Source organism: Buceros rhinoceros, unplaced genomic scaffold (assembly GCF_000710305.1).
Source record: "Buceros rhinoceros silvestris isolate BGI_N320 unplaced genomic scaffold, ASM71030v1 scaffold21471, whole genome shotgun sequence".
NCBI lineage: Eukaryota > Metazoa > Chordata > Aves > Bucerotiformes > Bucerotidae > Buceros > Buceros rhinoceros.
Genome location: NW_010396266.1, coordinates 229 through 17413, shown reverse-complemented (window position 1 = coordinate 17413; position 17185 = coordinate 229). Strand labels below are relative to the sequence as shown.

At 37.0% G+C, this 17185-nt stretch overlaps 1 protein-coding gene across 1 annotated transcript; it reads right to left on the bottom strand.

Moving 5' to 3' along the window:
• Positions 1-897: 897 nt before the first annotated feature.
• Positions 898-16861, bottom strand: FAM204A (family with sequence similarity 204, member A). Its single transcript, XM_010145860.1, has 7 exons — positions 16616-16861; positions 15562-15652; positions 14914-14947; positions 14361-14463; positions 12561-12650; positions 1632-1738; positions 898-1265 (listed from the first exon to the last, which is right to left on the bottom strand). The coding sequence occupies exons 1-7, from the start codon at positions 16859-16861 to the stop codon at positions 1214-1216; spliced, it is 723 nt and encodes a 240-aa protein (XP_010144162.1). The 3' UTR covers positions 898-1213.
• Between the last annotated feature and the right edge of the window lie 324 nt (positions 16862-17185).

Below are 17185 nucleotides of genomic sequence, written 5' to 3'. Positions count from 1 at the left end.
AAAGAAATACGATGTTCTGCTAAAAAAAGAAAAAGAATCAAACGTCCTGAGGGCTAATGGACAAAAATGCGCTATTCCATGTTGGACGGCAAACCTAAACTCTTCGAACCGCTGCTGTGAAACTTGAAATTGCTGTTTGCTGGCAAGTTGTTTTAGCCTCGAGTACTTACATAGTAAATCACCATTACGCTAATACCAAACCTTTGGCCTGAAACATATTAATCTTGGTTAACAATAACTGACATTTACATTACTGATTCAATTCAGGCACTGTGACTACACACATACACAAGAGCTTTGGGGAGAAAAGTTATTAGTTCTGAAAGTGTCCTTTTCACAGAGAGAAATTGTGAAGAAACACTGTCATCAGTTCTTCTTGTAACCTTATAATCTACACACTCAAATCCCAATTGATCTGCAAAACATTTCACTTACATTAAAGTCTGCATTTGTGTCTTGGGTTGCAGCTAATGGCACAATGTTAACATGTATCAGATACTTTTCAAGATATGTATTTCTATTCTTTATCTGCTCCGAGAAACTGGCACTTTTAAAAATTGAGTTCTTGGAAAAGAAAGGAAAATGGGAATTTGAAATATTCTGAAGCACATGGCACCAGGACACGATGAATAGTACCAGACCCTCCCAGCAGAGGGAGGATGGACTTTTTCAGCCAGTTTTTTTCTGTTTATATTTACTAAGCTCATAAATACCTAAATAATAATGGTTTTAAACAAGTAGGGTGGTTTAGCTTTTCTTTATCTAGTGCTCCCTCCAAACTTTTAAGGAATCGGAAAAGTAGTACTTACTGCATTAAGTTGGCATAACCTCAGCAGAAAAATGTATCCGTCTCCTTACATCCACATGTTACAAATGCAGTGCAGCACAGAACACATCTGGATTAAGTATTTTATTCCAACTTTAGAGTTCTCTACCAGACTCCAAATGCATTCTGAAATACATTATCTTAGATTTGCATATTTTGGAGAAAAATACTGTATTTAACAGAGTACTGATGTTTAGTAGTATTTTTACTACACTATTAAGAGAGACAAAATGAGCTACTGCAGCCTAACACCATTAAGAGAAACACAAGGAATTTGATGTATTGGGTTTTGTTTTGTGGGGGGTTTTGTGTTTAGACTTAATAAGTTGTCCACAAAGATTCTTCAAGTAAAAACAGGTATTTGACTCCTGAGGAAAACAGGATAGATTACATGTATCCCATGTTGCTTTTTGTTTCCCATCTTTTCTTGGCTTCAAATCTGAAATAGAGCAGAAAAACCACATCAGGAATCATGTGCAGATATATTTCAGGTTTCCAACCATACTATTCTTAATAACAACAAATAAAAACTTAGTTTTAATACTGTAATAAAAGACACGGAGGCAAATGTGGCCATATAATCAATAGACACTGGTAAATAAATAACACTGGTAAAACCTCTGTACTTGAGACTGATACACTGCTAAACCATCCCCCCACCCCCCCAAACCCAACAAGGTTAAAGTAAACAAATAAGATTAGCACAAGCCTATTTCAACGAAGAAAACATTTCACTGAGATTGTATTGTGTACACTTAGTGCCAATGAAACCACAAATGTTTAATTCCATACTCAAATGACTTACCCCCAAGCAAGCTTCTTTTTCTTTCGAGCTTCTTGGGCAGCCTCCGCTTCTTGCTTGGCTTTTACAAAGTTGCGGCAAGCAGCAGCTTTAGCAATTTTCACACCAAGCTAAGACATAAAAAGGAACAAAGGAAAACTGAATAGATGCAAATGGCTCATATGAAATTTAAGCCTCACAAATTACTTAGTCTGATATTGTTTCTCAAAAGTCAATAGATATTTTCATATCTTTCAAATATTAGGCTGATGCTGTACTATTAGATCGGATGAGCAAGAACATCTCTTGAGGGAAATACAAAGGAGTGGGATCCTGGGGCAAGCAATCCTTTTCACCAAATCCTTCATTTTCAAGAATAAAAGCAAAAGGCAATAGCCCGCTCAATCCTTTTGTTTGGTTGTTTTTAAATAAATATACAGACATATACACACATACAGTCTCCATTATTAGACCAATCTGTGACCTTAGCTGTGCTGAACACCATCGTATCAGATCTTAACAATACAAAAAGACAGTTTTATACAGGAAGAACTGCTTTTCCAGTAGTTCCGGTGGTCAGGTTTTAACCAGTCTGTCCAGAAAGCAAATGAAACGGTGTCCTTGGAGTCCATTCTGGCATAGTCTCCACATTACTAGCTTTTGATTATTAGTCTGATAATATACATGTTTTTCAAATAAGGTCACATAGGCTGCAGATGAATACTACTTCAGTTTCATAAACTTACACTATGAGAATTAAATTCACTTTTGTGACTGTCAGGGGGTGGGGGAGGAGAAAAAAGCAAAAAAGATAGAAGAAGGTATTGTGAACTATGACCAGATTATTTTCCTTAATCAGCATTCATTACTTGTTCACTGTAGTTACATTTTGTGATTCCTGTCATGACTTGACATTATCTGCAACTGAATTATGAATCATGGAAGAATTTGGTCTTAAAAGTTACTGCTTTCCTCCAAGACAAACAAGCAATTCCTTTAGCCAAAACTGCTACAAACTGCCGTGGACAAACCTGTTTTCTTCCTATTCACTCTAAAACCTACTGAGGTTAGCCAACACATTTCTCAATGGATATTCTAAATTCCCCCAAAGTGTCATGGGAGCATCAAACAAAAGAGGCACGGCAGAGGCAAGTGAAAGAACATTCCTTAATGTTAATATTAATAATTAATGGTAATACACTTTGATAACCTGCAGCAGCTCTAGAGGCAATTCTTATTTACTCAGAGATGTTTTATCCAGGTACCTTCAGAGAGAGCTCAAGAACAAATCTTCAGGTGTAGATGTACTGACACATCATCTACAGCTCTGCAATCAAACACCTACCCTGTAGGTCGGTTGATACCCTGATCATTTTGTTAGCAAAGCAAACTAGAACAGCATCACTACAAGCTACTCTACCTTATGGTCCTTTCAGGGTTCATGAATTGAGAAAGCAGCCTTTCTGCAGAAGGCTTCGAGGTCTACATGCATGCAGGCAGTAAGCGCAACATCACTTTGTGATTTCTTTGAAGCTCTAAGCACTAGCAACAAACAGTTCAGAGGTAAGTATAGTATTTTAAAAGGAAAATGTGCAAAATAATGCTAAACAAGCTTTTCATCTAGTATTTGCACGTTTTGATGCACAAAATAATTCATGAGCAGATATTTCAAAACTTTTATATTATTATTAGCTACATCATTTTCCCCGGGCAATAACATTTTAATATAATCCGTAATTCAATGCCAACATCTGAAGTGCCAATTCTCAAGCCAAAGACTAGAGCATAACATTCTCTTATTTGCATCATCACTTAATATTTAAGGGCAGCTATTAGCTTTAATATACCCGCAGTTTAAAAATGCTTAAGAAAACTCACCTAAAATATTAAAAATAAAATGCTTTACTTGTTAATTGAAACAGGACTAATTAATAGCTTAAAAGAATAGAGCAAGCTGATGGCTGAAGGTAGTCAATCAGCAGAACCATGCCTTTATTTCTGAACTGTATTTTACCTCCTAACATATTTGAAAATTAACTTTTCCTATGTGATGAGTAGCAGCATCTGCTTAAAATATATTCTAGTGGCCTATTGAGCACTTATTCACATACAAATAAAAACAAGTGAGGTCTGTACCAGTGCTGCAGGAAAATCTTTTGGTTTGTATTTCCTGGAAGACAGAATGACTTATTCCATCTTTGAAAAGTATGAAAAAAATGGGATAATAATTCCCTCTGTAGAGTACATGGAAGTAAAGGAGAAACATTTTGCAGCATTAATGTTATCATTTCTAGGCTAGAGTCAAATTTAAAACGTGAAAACAAATATGCTGCATATAAACACACACAAATGTTTTAGTCAGATTAGACATCTTCTGCTCCCACTCAAACCCAGACATACATCTTCACTCCCCCTACCCCCAAAGAAATCCATAAAAGCTTGGTCAACGGGTTTTACATTAAAAAAAAAAAGCCAAACACTTCAGGTCATCAGATAACTCAATAAAAAACAGGCCTAAAAGAAATAAGAAAGCATGAATAAAAATATATACAACAATTTCTTGTGTAGTCAAAGTATCAGCATTTTCCATATAGAACATCCAATATTTTGCTGCATTTTAATTAAGGTGTCTAAACATTATCACAAAGAACTGCAAATTGGTCAGAGCACGCAGTAAGGAAAATTAAGCTCTAAAGGCTTTTTATCACCATATTTCAGGAACCAAGGGTGTAAAATGTTCTAATTTGGGATATATTAAAAGCCATAAAAGGTCTTTCAAAAAGATTAATGGTACTTTGCTTGGATTTAAGATAAGGGCTTTAGCTGGTTGGAAAAGCAGGGCCCTGGCTAGACCCTTGAGGCATTCATCTTTACAGCCACTTGGAAGATTTGTAAAAGCGTCTGCATAACCTCAAGCAAACGCACTGCGACATTTTTTTTTTTTAAATTCCTTTCAATTTTACAGGTTTAAAGTGTGTAAATCATATTGGGTAGTAAAGCTGATATAACGGTTCATCCTTGTAACACAATACATATATATTTTAAGACAAACATAAAAACCAACCTAGTTTCTACAGGGCGAAGACCTTTCCATTTTGAAGTTGACCAATAATCCCAGCAAATATCTTACTCTAGATGTGGCATAAATGAAAATTCCTTATCCATTATTTTTCATACATTTTCTACTCATCTGAAATTGTTACCTTGTGACAAATTTCTGAAGCCTTGCTTCTTTTTGAACAGTTTCAAGGCATTTATTTAAAAATACCAATTATCATACTTTAACTTTTTATGGAATAACAGGTCTCTATGAAAAATATTTATGCCATTCTCTTTTGTTCTTTAATTAAATGAAAACAGATGTTTTCTGAAGTAAAGCGGAACCATTACTGGAGTACTTAAAGTGTTAAGGTCTTTAATTTTTATATCAGTTTGGTCTACAATTCCTGATTGTCTTTACTCAAGCTCAACATTAATGTCAAGCAAGTTACCTAGGAGATGAAAGAGATCAAAGAGACAAAAAACCCTCAAATGTCTGATTAATCAAGCCTGCAAACAGCTTATTTCTTTTAGCCTGCATGCAAGTATGAAAATGAGATTCTGGGAGCCGTACATTGTGCAGATTTGTTCATTCTTATCAGAACAAAGCCAGCGGCAGCTTATTTCATGGATCATTGGCACTGTCATCAGTGCTACACAGAACGGGTGACAGCTCCTCATTTTGAGGCTTGAACAAAATTAGCAAAAAGTCGGCACAAATTAGCCTCTCATCTTTTTAGTAATATGACATTATTCATTTACTTTTTATCCAATTTTTAATTTTTTCCTTGTCAGCTATCCCTTTCTAGTGTTTCTTGCACAGCATCACAAAACACTTTTAAAACAAGCAAAGAAGCGGCTGAAGTTGAAATAGTATGTAAAGTTCAGGGAGAAGAGTAAACATTTTTACAGTAGATTCTGGTGCAACTTCATAACTTCCAGAAAACTTCCTTGGAAAATCAAGACGTTTAACATGAATTATCACAGAGCAAAGACTTCTCATTAAGACAGAACCGTGCAATGTACACGCTGAATGAGACAACCGGTCCGACAACTGTTCCAGAAATATTTAGGTGTGATGCACAGAAGGCGAAGCCTGCAGAAGCTCTAACAAAACATCAATATTCAAACAGGTCCTGAAATATCCTGTGATCATACCAGAGGAGCCAAACAGCCTTTTAATACAGTGTTACAGTTTCTCATCAAATATGAATCTAGTTATTTCAGGCTTGCCTTTAGCAATGATTTTCTCCTTTTATGTTATGGAATGTTATCCATTGCTGACGTATATAAAATATATAAAGCAAACAAGAATACCAAGTGGATTTTGCAGTGAAAATTGTCCCCTTTCAATGATGTGCTCAACTTCCACTGTAAAATACTTTGTAATACCTTTGTCATATTTTTATGCCGTGTATTACAACATCAAATTATATTTGGATGACACAGTAATGGAGCAAGGACAGAAAACTGTTCTAATATTAAGCTCTTTGCTAGATTTAAACATTTAAATGCAAGTAACTTCTTCCATTCATGAGAAAACACAGCATTAAAAAATTAACTATAAGCTGTTAGATGCTTTACACAGCCCCCTTATAAGAAAGGCAGTTTTAAAAAAAGAACTGTAGTACTGTTTTCAGCAATTTCTTTATCTCTGTTCTTCTAAGTAAGAAAGCTTATTAACAAGCTTTGAACTTAAAATCACATTTACAATAATGTGCCATCAACAGTTTTATAAGCTAATTAGAAAAAAAGATTAATTAATGACTGGCTGCTAATAAAATGGCAATCATGAAGAAAGAAACCAAGGGTGCTAAGCTTCAACTACCACCAATTAAGAGCTAATTACAAACAAATTATATATGTGTTTTGCTGTGGGCTTTAATTTACTAAAATGGTTTTAATTAAAAGAGAAAACATGCTGATTAATTGAACTGCAGAAAAAATCTACAGTATAAACTGTGCTTTGTCTGTCTCTTTAATTAGACTTGTAACATCTGAAATCTTTTTTTAAGGTTTGTTAAGGAAAAGATATACATAATTAAGGGAGCATAAGAATGTAATTCTAGGTGATAACCCTGCCCTGTTCCAAAGGTTAAAAGAAGACAACCTCAATGAATGGAGATATTTGGAAGCACCTCTACTAAGTGTTAGAAAGAAAATTCTTCAGAGGTAAAAAAAGAAACTCTTCCCCCCCAGCACTCCACCCCAGGTCCTTCAATGTGCAAGATTTCCAAGTTAATTTGTGCTTGGTTACATGCCATATAAAATTGCATCAATCTCTTCAGGTCCCTAAAAGCACCATGATAAAACTGTTGATGTTGCACAGAAATTAGAAATTTTATTTTACCAGTAGAAGACCATCAAGCACTGTAACCTGTTCATCTGAAATAGCATCATGTGCGTGACCTCATGACTGACCCCATCCTACCCCGACTTTCAAATGGAAACAGCTTCCACAATAGTTCTCAACTGACAGACAACCTTGCTCATGGACTTCCCTTTCTAAATGCTACGACTAGAAGTTACTTGAAGACAACAGACTAATTTCATCATGACAAAAGGGTCAAAACCTATCCAACAAATTTTGAAGACAACAGGACTGATCTTGCTGTAACATGAGAATGACAGCCCAGTGAATAGCCGATTAATTTTGTCAGTTATGATGGAGATCTTTCATTTATGCTTGATACAACACCACAGTTTCCCTATAAATTGCAGCTTCTTCAATGCCAGAAGCCACTAAGCTAAGCACTTAGGAACCGGGCTATCAAAAAGCCTCGGCTATTCAGAGACTGACAACTACTCCAGTAATTTAGCACACTAAATTACAAAATATTTCAAAAGTTCCTTTTGACAGGTAACTCTAATATGGTCAAGATTATTTTATCATGTTGAAGTTACAGTCCTCAGGCTAATGTGCTCATAGACAACGTGGCACCTACCTACCAGGCAGTCAGTACAAAAACCACAGGCAAATGCAAAGTTTGAGGTTTAGCCCAGATTAGTTCTCATTATATTAGAGCCATAAGAAATCTGCATTCTGCTTCTTGAGACACCACACAACGATTTGAGTACAAAAGTGCTATGAAAAAAAATCTCTAGGGGAAAATAGCTTGGAAAATATTTTCAGTTTTATATACTAGAGGTGGGGGGGGTAATCTTTTAAAATTATTTGGTTTAATTAGGAAAAGAACTTTCACAGGCACACTCCAAAACGACTGATTTACAACAAAGTGAAATTACTAGGTACCTCCACATACCACCTTTCCTCAAAAGGATAAACACTGCCAACTACGCACGGCCACAATGCTCTCATTTATCAACATTTATTGTTCAAAAAGACGAAGGCAGAATCACCACACACACACACTATGAACAATTAAAGTACATTAAGATATCATTCCAAAAGGTGCCTTCACAAGCCAGAAAAGCTGACACAATTCCAAGTGTCTCTTCCCAGCCACATATCTAAGCATCTGCTGCCATTAAACCTCAACTACTCTACCCTAGAGCATCACCAAAGTAAATCATTATATCGCAGTCCAGCTCAGTGTCCACATAAACTTCGTTCTCAACAACCTTCATTCTAAATGGTTCTGAAATTTCTGGGTGACTCCTACATTAACATTAACTCTTCGATTGGTATCTCTCATGTTAACCAAGTCATTGTTAAATGCAGCGTTGGAACAACAGCTTTAGCTACACCGTTCTAGATTTGAAAAGCTGAACTTTACAACGTGAAGGACCCTGCCAATGCTGAAAGCCCTGGGATATTTTTACAAAGATAGCAGCTGGATTACAATAATAAACCTTAACTGTGCCTATTCTATCATGCACACACTGCAATGAATTGCTAGTTATTTAATACTAACAGTACTGTGTTGTAGGTGTTAAAACAAATAATTCGATCTAACAGTGTGTTGGAAAACCTCCAGTGAATTAGGCAGTATGACCCACCTGCATTATGTTGATGCTCAAGATAAATTTATCAAAGGAGATAAATCTACATATTTAGCTGCTCCACAGCACTGACAGGCTCAAGCTACACTGGGTTCTAGAAGCAGCCTAGCTAAAGAATTGGAGTTACAGATGGCCAAAATTGTTCCGTACAATGTAATCCAGACATGCCTGTATTCTTTCAGGAGTAATTTCACTTATATATTAAACAATGCAATCAAGAACTTCAGGATCACTAAAATTCTTAGGGAAGTGGAGCACCCCACAAGAGAACATGCTGTGGGGATGGTCAGAGATGCTAAAATCAGCATTCAGCTACCTTGACAATTCCCAAACTAAGTGCAATCACTTTTCTAGTCCACAAACTAGAATGACAACAGGAGACAGCGGTAATGCCTTGTAGCAAGTGAGGTTTCCCAAGAGGTTAGACTTGAGTATCATCATCACAAAAGTACAGGGTTTTTTTAATAGAATTACAAGTAATGGAAAAGGGGTAACACATTTCTAGCTAGTCTTAACAGCTACATATGAAACCACATGTGCAGTCATTAAAATAAAGAGCCTCACGCATAATGTATCCAAGATCCAACTCTCAGTCTAAAACCTTGAATGCTACGAGATTGAGTAGTTTTGTTTTCAAATCAGCATTTGTGCTTATGCATCAAAGCAGAAGGAAGTGACAAATACCTTGCCCAAAGCCTCATTTACAGCAGTATAATAACATTTTCCTTAAAGGACCTGCAACAAGTACCACATGGAGTCCAAACAACCCAAAACCTTGAAGTGGTATCATTTAGGCTTTTTGGATGCACGTCAGTGATCCACTCACAGCCACAACATTACGCACATTGCCTAAATCATCCCTGATTTTTAAGGAATCTGATTTTAAAACCTTTTTTGACTGTCATAATGATAGCATTTTGACAGCATCATTTTGGCATTCCTTTGCTTTTTAGGACATGTTTTTACTGCCTATTCTCATCATCTGTTTATTTTTGGCTTCATTCTTCTAAACACTGAAGCTGCCCTATCAGTTTCACAGGCTTATAAATGTTATACATCAAAAATTAGTTTCACTTATTAAGGCAGGAAACGGCTTTAAGAACTCCGGGATCTGTGCCTCAAAGCAAAAGCTTTATCAGCAGGTTCCAGTCACTGCTTCTTGCAAAAGAAAATGGTGCCGATTAAAACCCCATACACCTGATTTCAGAAAGAACACCTACCCACCGAACATTTTTCACGTGGCTGCAAGGGGGGCTGTTCCCCAAACAGAAGGCAGCTGTTTCTCATACACTCCCTGCCCCCAGCCCTGCAACATTGTTCAAGGAAAATGAACACTATACATAAAAAGATGAAGTTGAGATAAAAGCACAATAATTCAGCCACTTATTTCTCTAGTCTTCAGAAGCGGTGTACTTCACCACAGCCACGGCATAGAGTTCCATGCCTGACTTCCTCATGGTGGTGTGTTGCATCTGGAAGTTAGAGGGATAGAAATAGCCACATACTTCAAAAATCAACCCACTAAGGACTGGGATGTAAAATGGGTGTTAAAAGGGCCGTTTCTTTAAATTGCAAAGCACAGGAAAGTCACTATACAATATGGAAGCAGTATTTTATCAATTGTACTTCTTCACACAACAATGACTTTTTGAATCGACCTCTTCCATAATCAAATCCTTCCCTAAAGTTCTTCACTGAATCGGAATTAGTCAGTCTTGGAATGATTTCCTTAAAACAAAAAGTGTTTTAAAATCCATTTAAAAAATACAGCTTCTTAAAATCAGAAAGGAAAAGGAATCTTGCAGTGGGTTATATGGCACACCTTTACAGCAGTAGAGAGCCCCAATGAATTCCCACGGATTCTGCCACAACAGAGCTCCTCAGGAGATCAAGCCAGAGACATTTGAGTTTTCCTCCTCTCCACATACTATTTATTCAGATAAACCCACTTAACCAAAACCAAGTCAAGCCTGTGAATACTAATAATGTTTCAAGCATTTTGTTTTCAGAATTACAACATGCTAATATTTGAAAGTCAACAATTTGGAGCTAATGTTCCACAAATAATAATACACTGCTGTAGCACCTGGGATATGCTGGATGTTGTACAATCCCACGGCTACCGAAATCAGATAACAGTTTATCATAAATATTACAAAACCCTAAAACTTCTTACATTAATTTGTTTTTATAGTCAATTTGCACTGGAACCTCAGTATGTTTTATTGATTATGGTACTCTAACCACTGTAGAGTGGATGGTATAATGACATTTGAGAAGGAGAACAGCAAGTGGTTTTCATGTTGTACGCATAAAAGGTAATGCAACAGTATCGCAGTGAGAAGCTGGTCAGACTCAAAGGGAACATCAGGACTTGTTCCTACGACTGCTAATAGCTGTCCTCTCTGCAGACTGAAGATTTGTGATCACTGGTGAAAAGGCAGCGTCAGAAACTGCCCTGAGTGACTAAATATAGGGGTTTAGTGACTGTATAAGAACATCCACCAAGAACAGTTAGTTTTACAGTTCTGTAGACAAGGTTAGGTAAGTACTGTAGTTCCCATCTCAAAAGCCATCTGCTGTTTAAGGCATGGCAATATCATACTATATTGCATTAAACAGGTTTGAGTCTGCAATTTTACATTTAAGCTTAGCTTGAAACCCCGTACTTAGGAAATATTTTAAATATTTGTATAAGAATGAAAAGCATTAAGACAAATTCCAAATACCTCTCTAGAACCTTTGAATTTTGCTAGTATATACAATTGACAGAAAATTCCCATTAACTCTGTGAAGGTAGACTATGCAAGATAGAAGAATGAAAGCAAAAAACAATTCCTCGTATACATTTAGAATATTTAAATTCTATAAATCAGATGACTTAATGATAGCTTCTCCATTCACCTCAAATAGTACTTAGTTATTTTTTCTCACCTGGCTTCAAAACTAATCCAACTATCTTTTAATACTAATTTTCTTCCTCTGCACTTTCTCCCCTGTGCACAAATAGCAGTGGGCACAACAGCCTCCATGGATTTCAATCATGGACTTCAGCTGCTACCACCTACCACATATGCACTAATTTAACTATTTCTAATATGAAATTGCTAATATCAGAAGTGTCTGGTAGATTCCTCACCAGTTTAAGTATTCACTGAGCACTACATACAAATTTAAAGGATCCACTTTTCATAGCAAAGATTAGCACAGCCTTCATAAAATTACACCAATTAACAAGATAACAGCTTGAAAAAATGGAGTTTCTCTCACCTGGATGGTTTGGGGGGGGTTTTGAGATATGCATTTATAATTTAAAAATGACGACAAGTAGGGAAAAATTCCATTCATTCTAAAAACATCATTTAAGGCTACAGCAGTATGTTTGCCATCCATCTACTCCCATTCTGCTTCAGAATTCTTCTAGCCATTCCTGATCCCATGAATACACAGGAAAAAAAAAAAAGACTGACACACAAGAATGAGCATATTTGTCCTTATTTGGGCACTTCTTGCTCTAAACTTGCTAAATCTCTACCTTTCTTCAGGCCTCCAAAGCTTATTGGTGAGGGAATGCAAAGAAAAATCTGAGACACAGAGAAATCACAGGAAAGGAACATCCTACTCCTGTTTCCTCGGTTTGCATCATATAGAAAACCCAAAAGCTCAACGTAGATGACTAGTTCCTAACTCATCTGACTCACGGAGTCAGCGGGAAGGCTTTAAAGCAAAGGTGCTTGGGATTGTTCATGGCTATACTCTCCTTTCTTACACATAGCTACAGCTGTCTGAGCATTACTTGAACAGCAGCAAAATCCTTCAATCACAGAAATCTACTTAGGAAACAGGAAAGATGCCCCAAACAATCTGCAATTCTATTTTAGTTCTGACACTTCTTGTACACGCATACAGAACGAAATGTTTCCTTAGAGCTTTTGTTCATGGCCCACTTACCTCACGAATGGCTAATCTATCACTCAGCTCCTCGGCCTTATCAATGTCACCTTCAGCCACAGACTTCTCTATGCTAAGTTCAAGGCCAGACTGGAAAAAGAAAAGCAAATACTTTTAGGACAAATAAAGAAGTAACACATTTAAAGGAAGCAACTTTCTCAAAACATTTCTTTCACGACACTGTATAAACTTGTAATTTCTATGTAACACAAATCACTTTGTCTATGTATTGTAATGGACAGTATAATTAAGAATTCACTGAAAGGCTGCCTGAGCACAAATCACTGCATTAGTTCCACCTTATGTGCAGGATAATACTGTAGGTTAAAAAAATTACACGGACTAGTTTATGCCTGTCACAATAAAATTTCATCTGAAGATCTGACTTATCTCTTCCATCCCTGGAGCTTTCTAAACAAAATGTGCAATATATGTGTCAGGTAACATGAAGAATGGCAATTACCACTGTATCGTTACAGTTCTGAGATCCTATCTTTACCCAAAAACTGAGTTCTGGCATGGTGCCACTCCACGGTGCTAATGAATTAAAAATTCTAGTAGTCCTATGGAAAACAATGGAAGAGCTTCAGAATTTAATCTCTGAAAAGAGGAAAATGACCTTTATGCTAACTTGTTTAACGACAACATTTACAAATAATGTAACAATAAAAAGTAAATATTTGGTGGAAATTAGTTGGAAGCTTCAGAAAGAATACAGAAGAGCAGTGGAACAGTAGGCATCGACTTCAGAACTGCACGAAGAAAATATCACTCTCGTAACAAAAGACAATTTACAGCCGCACTGGTTTTAAATATTAGTGATGCTAAAGAAAACACATTTGACAGTTTCATAACATATACTTTATTAAAAGATTAAAGCAAACAGAATTCTTGAGAATGAGTGATCTGGAAATACTGCACTTGAATTATTCAGGTGGAAGTAGAAAAGGAAAAATGAAGTGCCCAAAGGGAAGTGACAGCCAATTCTGTTTGCTGTCTTTCCTGAAATTAATGAAACTTTCACTACTGGTAACATCCCTGAACTTACGTGGAAAGCATCTGCATTTTAACCCTTTGGGCCTCATCCCAGATGTATCCTGAGCAGTTTAATGAGAACTAAACACCCACCAAAAGTAAGAACACAGAAGCGAGCAGAATCTCATGACTTGCATGCAGAAACTCATTTTAGGCAAATGACAAATACAAAATTTAACATAAAGTAGATCAACCGAACTTTTGCTGGCACAGAACTTATACAGACCTTTACTAGAATGAGCAGTGCTACAAGGAGCTCACGATATAGTAAGATTCTTAACTTGTCCACCACATTGTATTAGTTATTTCAAAAATGCCTAGTTACACAATAGTATTTACGACACAGTATGTTATAAATTCAGTAAAGCTGCATGGTAGTTTTGGCCCTTTAATTCCTATAGCTACTGGTGTCAACTGAAGGATTTACTTGACACACTTTAAAGCTAAAACATGACTAAAAAAAACAAAGAAAAGAAAAGAAAAGTCAAACAGTGAAGTCATCTGTCTCTCACAGTAACAGAAAACAGCAGCAGACTGGAAACAAGCACAGATTCCGTCTCAAAAGAAAGCACAGCAACCTTGAAACCCAAGCAGGATTCACGTGATATCTAAGAGCAAACTCATTAAAAATGTGCATAAAATTAGCCTTCCTCAGAGTGACTTGATCATTTCCTCACTTTCAAATAGTCTCAGCTTTATTCCTAACTCAGCTGAGTTCTTACGCCACCGAATACAAGCTCATGTTGCTTTTGTATCAACAGTCACCTTTTGTGGAGCCCTGCTACTGGCAGGCGATTCAAATCTATCATTGATTCCAAAGTATTGTGTCAGTTCCTTCCATTTGTCTTCGTTTGCCAACTGTTGACTACTACAAACAAACGAACAAGTCATTAATATAACCAGTTCCCTTTCCACAACCTGTTACAGTATTTTCAACACTAAAAGAAACTCTCCCCTTTGGCAGACTTTTCACCCATTCACAGTTTTTAATGAAAGTTCTTCCTTCCCCTCTCTGAGCATAACGCCACAATCTTGGAAGCAAGCTTGTACACAACTCCCAGTGAAACATCATGAGGGATAACATTAAGTCCATTTTAAGTTATGTTAAATAATACCTTTGTGTTAATTTTAAAATCAAACTCCACTAAGCAACCCCTGGAATCAAATTCCGCCTCCCCGACAGAGACACTGAACAATTCAGCAGGTAGTTTACACAATGTTCAAAGCCAGGCTTTGGCCACGCACGTGGTCAAGGTTTTTACAAGTTTTGCCTGATATTAAAAACAGACCTCGGATAATCACATTGACCTGGTTATACCTTTTAGTCACTTCATCGTTCTTTTTCTGTTTTTCTAGGGGAAAAAAAAGAATAAAATCCAACATTACACAGTAATACCCCACAGCATCCAATGAAGCTACCAGAACTCGAATTTCTAACATTGCCTTTGAAAGACTGACACTGGGGTTTTACCCAATGATCGCGTGGATTTAAACCACTCAGCTGTTCTTACAGCTCTGCATATAAAGAACCTCCCACAATATTACGAAGAAGTTTTCACCAGAACACACAAAAGTATGTTTTACGGAATTACCAAAATATACTTCGCCATTATCAATCAGTACTAACTCAGTAAGTTCTGCCTCCTTTTGAAAAAAGGGGATAAATGCATTACTTGAACTTTAAGTAGCAATTTACAACCTCATCCTACAAGTGATGTATACAGCTGCAAAAATAAAATCCTAGATAACCACTAGAATACATCTACTCAGGCACTCAATTCTTGATTAAAAAAAACACCCCAAACAACAAAAACCAAACAAATAACAACAAAAAGCCCAACAAAAAGAACAAACAACATAAAAAAACTCCAACCAACAAAAACCCCACCACCCAGAACTTCCCCTTCCCATGTTTTTGATTCTGATTCCATTTTGAGAAAATATATTCCGTAATTATATAAAACACCTTTTCTGCGGCGCTTCCTTTTTCGGCTTTTGTTTCCCTGATCTGCTTGGGTCTTCATTTCACGGTTTTTCTTCTGAAGCTCCAGAAATTTCTACAAGATTAAGAAAAGGCAAATCAGTATTTTCATCAATTTTTTCCCCACTGTAAAAAAAAATTTACATAATGTGCTGAGAAATGTTGTGCCGATATTTATCCACAGTACCCTGTTATACCTATTTCATTAACATTTATGCACTGAGAACATCCAACTCTGATGGTGTCAAACCAGAATTCGCCCTGATCTCTCATCACCTCTCTCTGACTTTCTGCTCTGCTGAAATCCCAGTACTATCCAAACCCAGCAGTGTTCTCATGGGACATGACACTGGACTCAACTCCATCGTTATGTGCTCCAGAGCTGTTATTCCCTAGCTGGGAGTCTGTAATCCCAGTATTATAAACTGAGATTACAGTTTGCACCAGCAGCACAGTCCCTGCACAGCAGCCTGCCTACGTGGATCAATGGATGGAAGAGAGCAACTAGTTTTTGCCAATTCTTATTTTGACTCAAAATCCTAAAACACTGATTGCTTTGCTTATTTTTTTTCAGTCTTTACCTGCAAGAGGAAAATCAGGAGGTTAAAAGCAACTATGAGCCTGAATGCCTGCAACTAACCCCTCCAGAGAGCAAACAGGTACATCTCTACCCCGCAGATACACATCGCCAGCACAGCAGCTGATAACGCTGAGCTGTAAATCCTTGCTAACAGAGAAAGCAGCCCCACACCACCCAAAACACAAGTCTTTAGGCAACTGTACAGTTATTCAAACGTTTCCCTGCTGTGCTTTCAATCACCAGTGAGCTAGGGGGGGAAAAAAGTTACATTCACTTCCTAACTAAATTCCTGTTCACCCTGCTTGAAACAACTGGAGGTGTCACTCTGTATTTGATTTCATTTCAGATTTGCACAGTGAATATTCAACACCGAGTTATTTAACTTTAAAAATTAGCCATTTGACTGTGAGTATGTTGCCTTTATGCTCTGGGCACGTGGAGACCTGTAAGGATACCCACATTCCACATGTTTAAAGGAATTCCAGAAGGGCACGTTTGAGATTCATTTTCTCCACCTGATATCACAGGGGGTTCACTGATGGCATTACTTCCAGGTCCATTCTCTTGGCATTCAGAAAGCTGAACTCCTTCAGTATCTTCTTTTTCAGCTTCCTTTGAAATGGAACTATGTGATTCATCTCCATCATCAGAACTCAAGTCAACATCACTTTCATTCAGTCCTGGGGGTAACAGTCCACTCCACATCTTCCAGTCTAAACACATTCAAGCCACTTCAGGTCACTGCAAAGACACCAGAGTAGCGTGAGTTTACCCATTCTGAGATAAACATACAATTAGCCTGCAGAAGAGAGAAGCAGAAATAGCAAAACATATCATCAGAAATACTAATTTCTCTTGGGAGAAGTAACTACTATTAGATGTTTCAGATGAGCACATTAAAAACTTCCAATACTTACTACTTCAGAGGGGAGCAGAGGATTAAAGCTCACAAGGTAGAAGCTACTAGCTCTTTTTCTTCCTCGTTCTTTGAAGTTCCGTCACTCCGCACTTGTTTATAGCCGTTTCCAG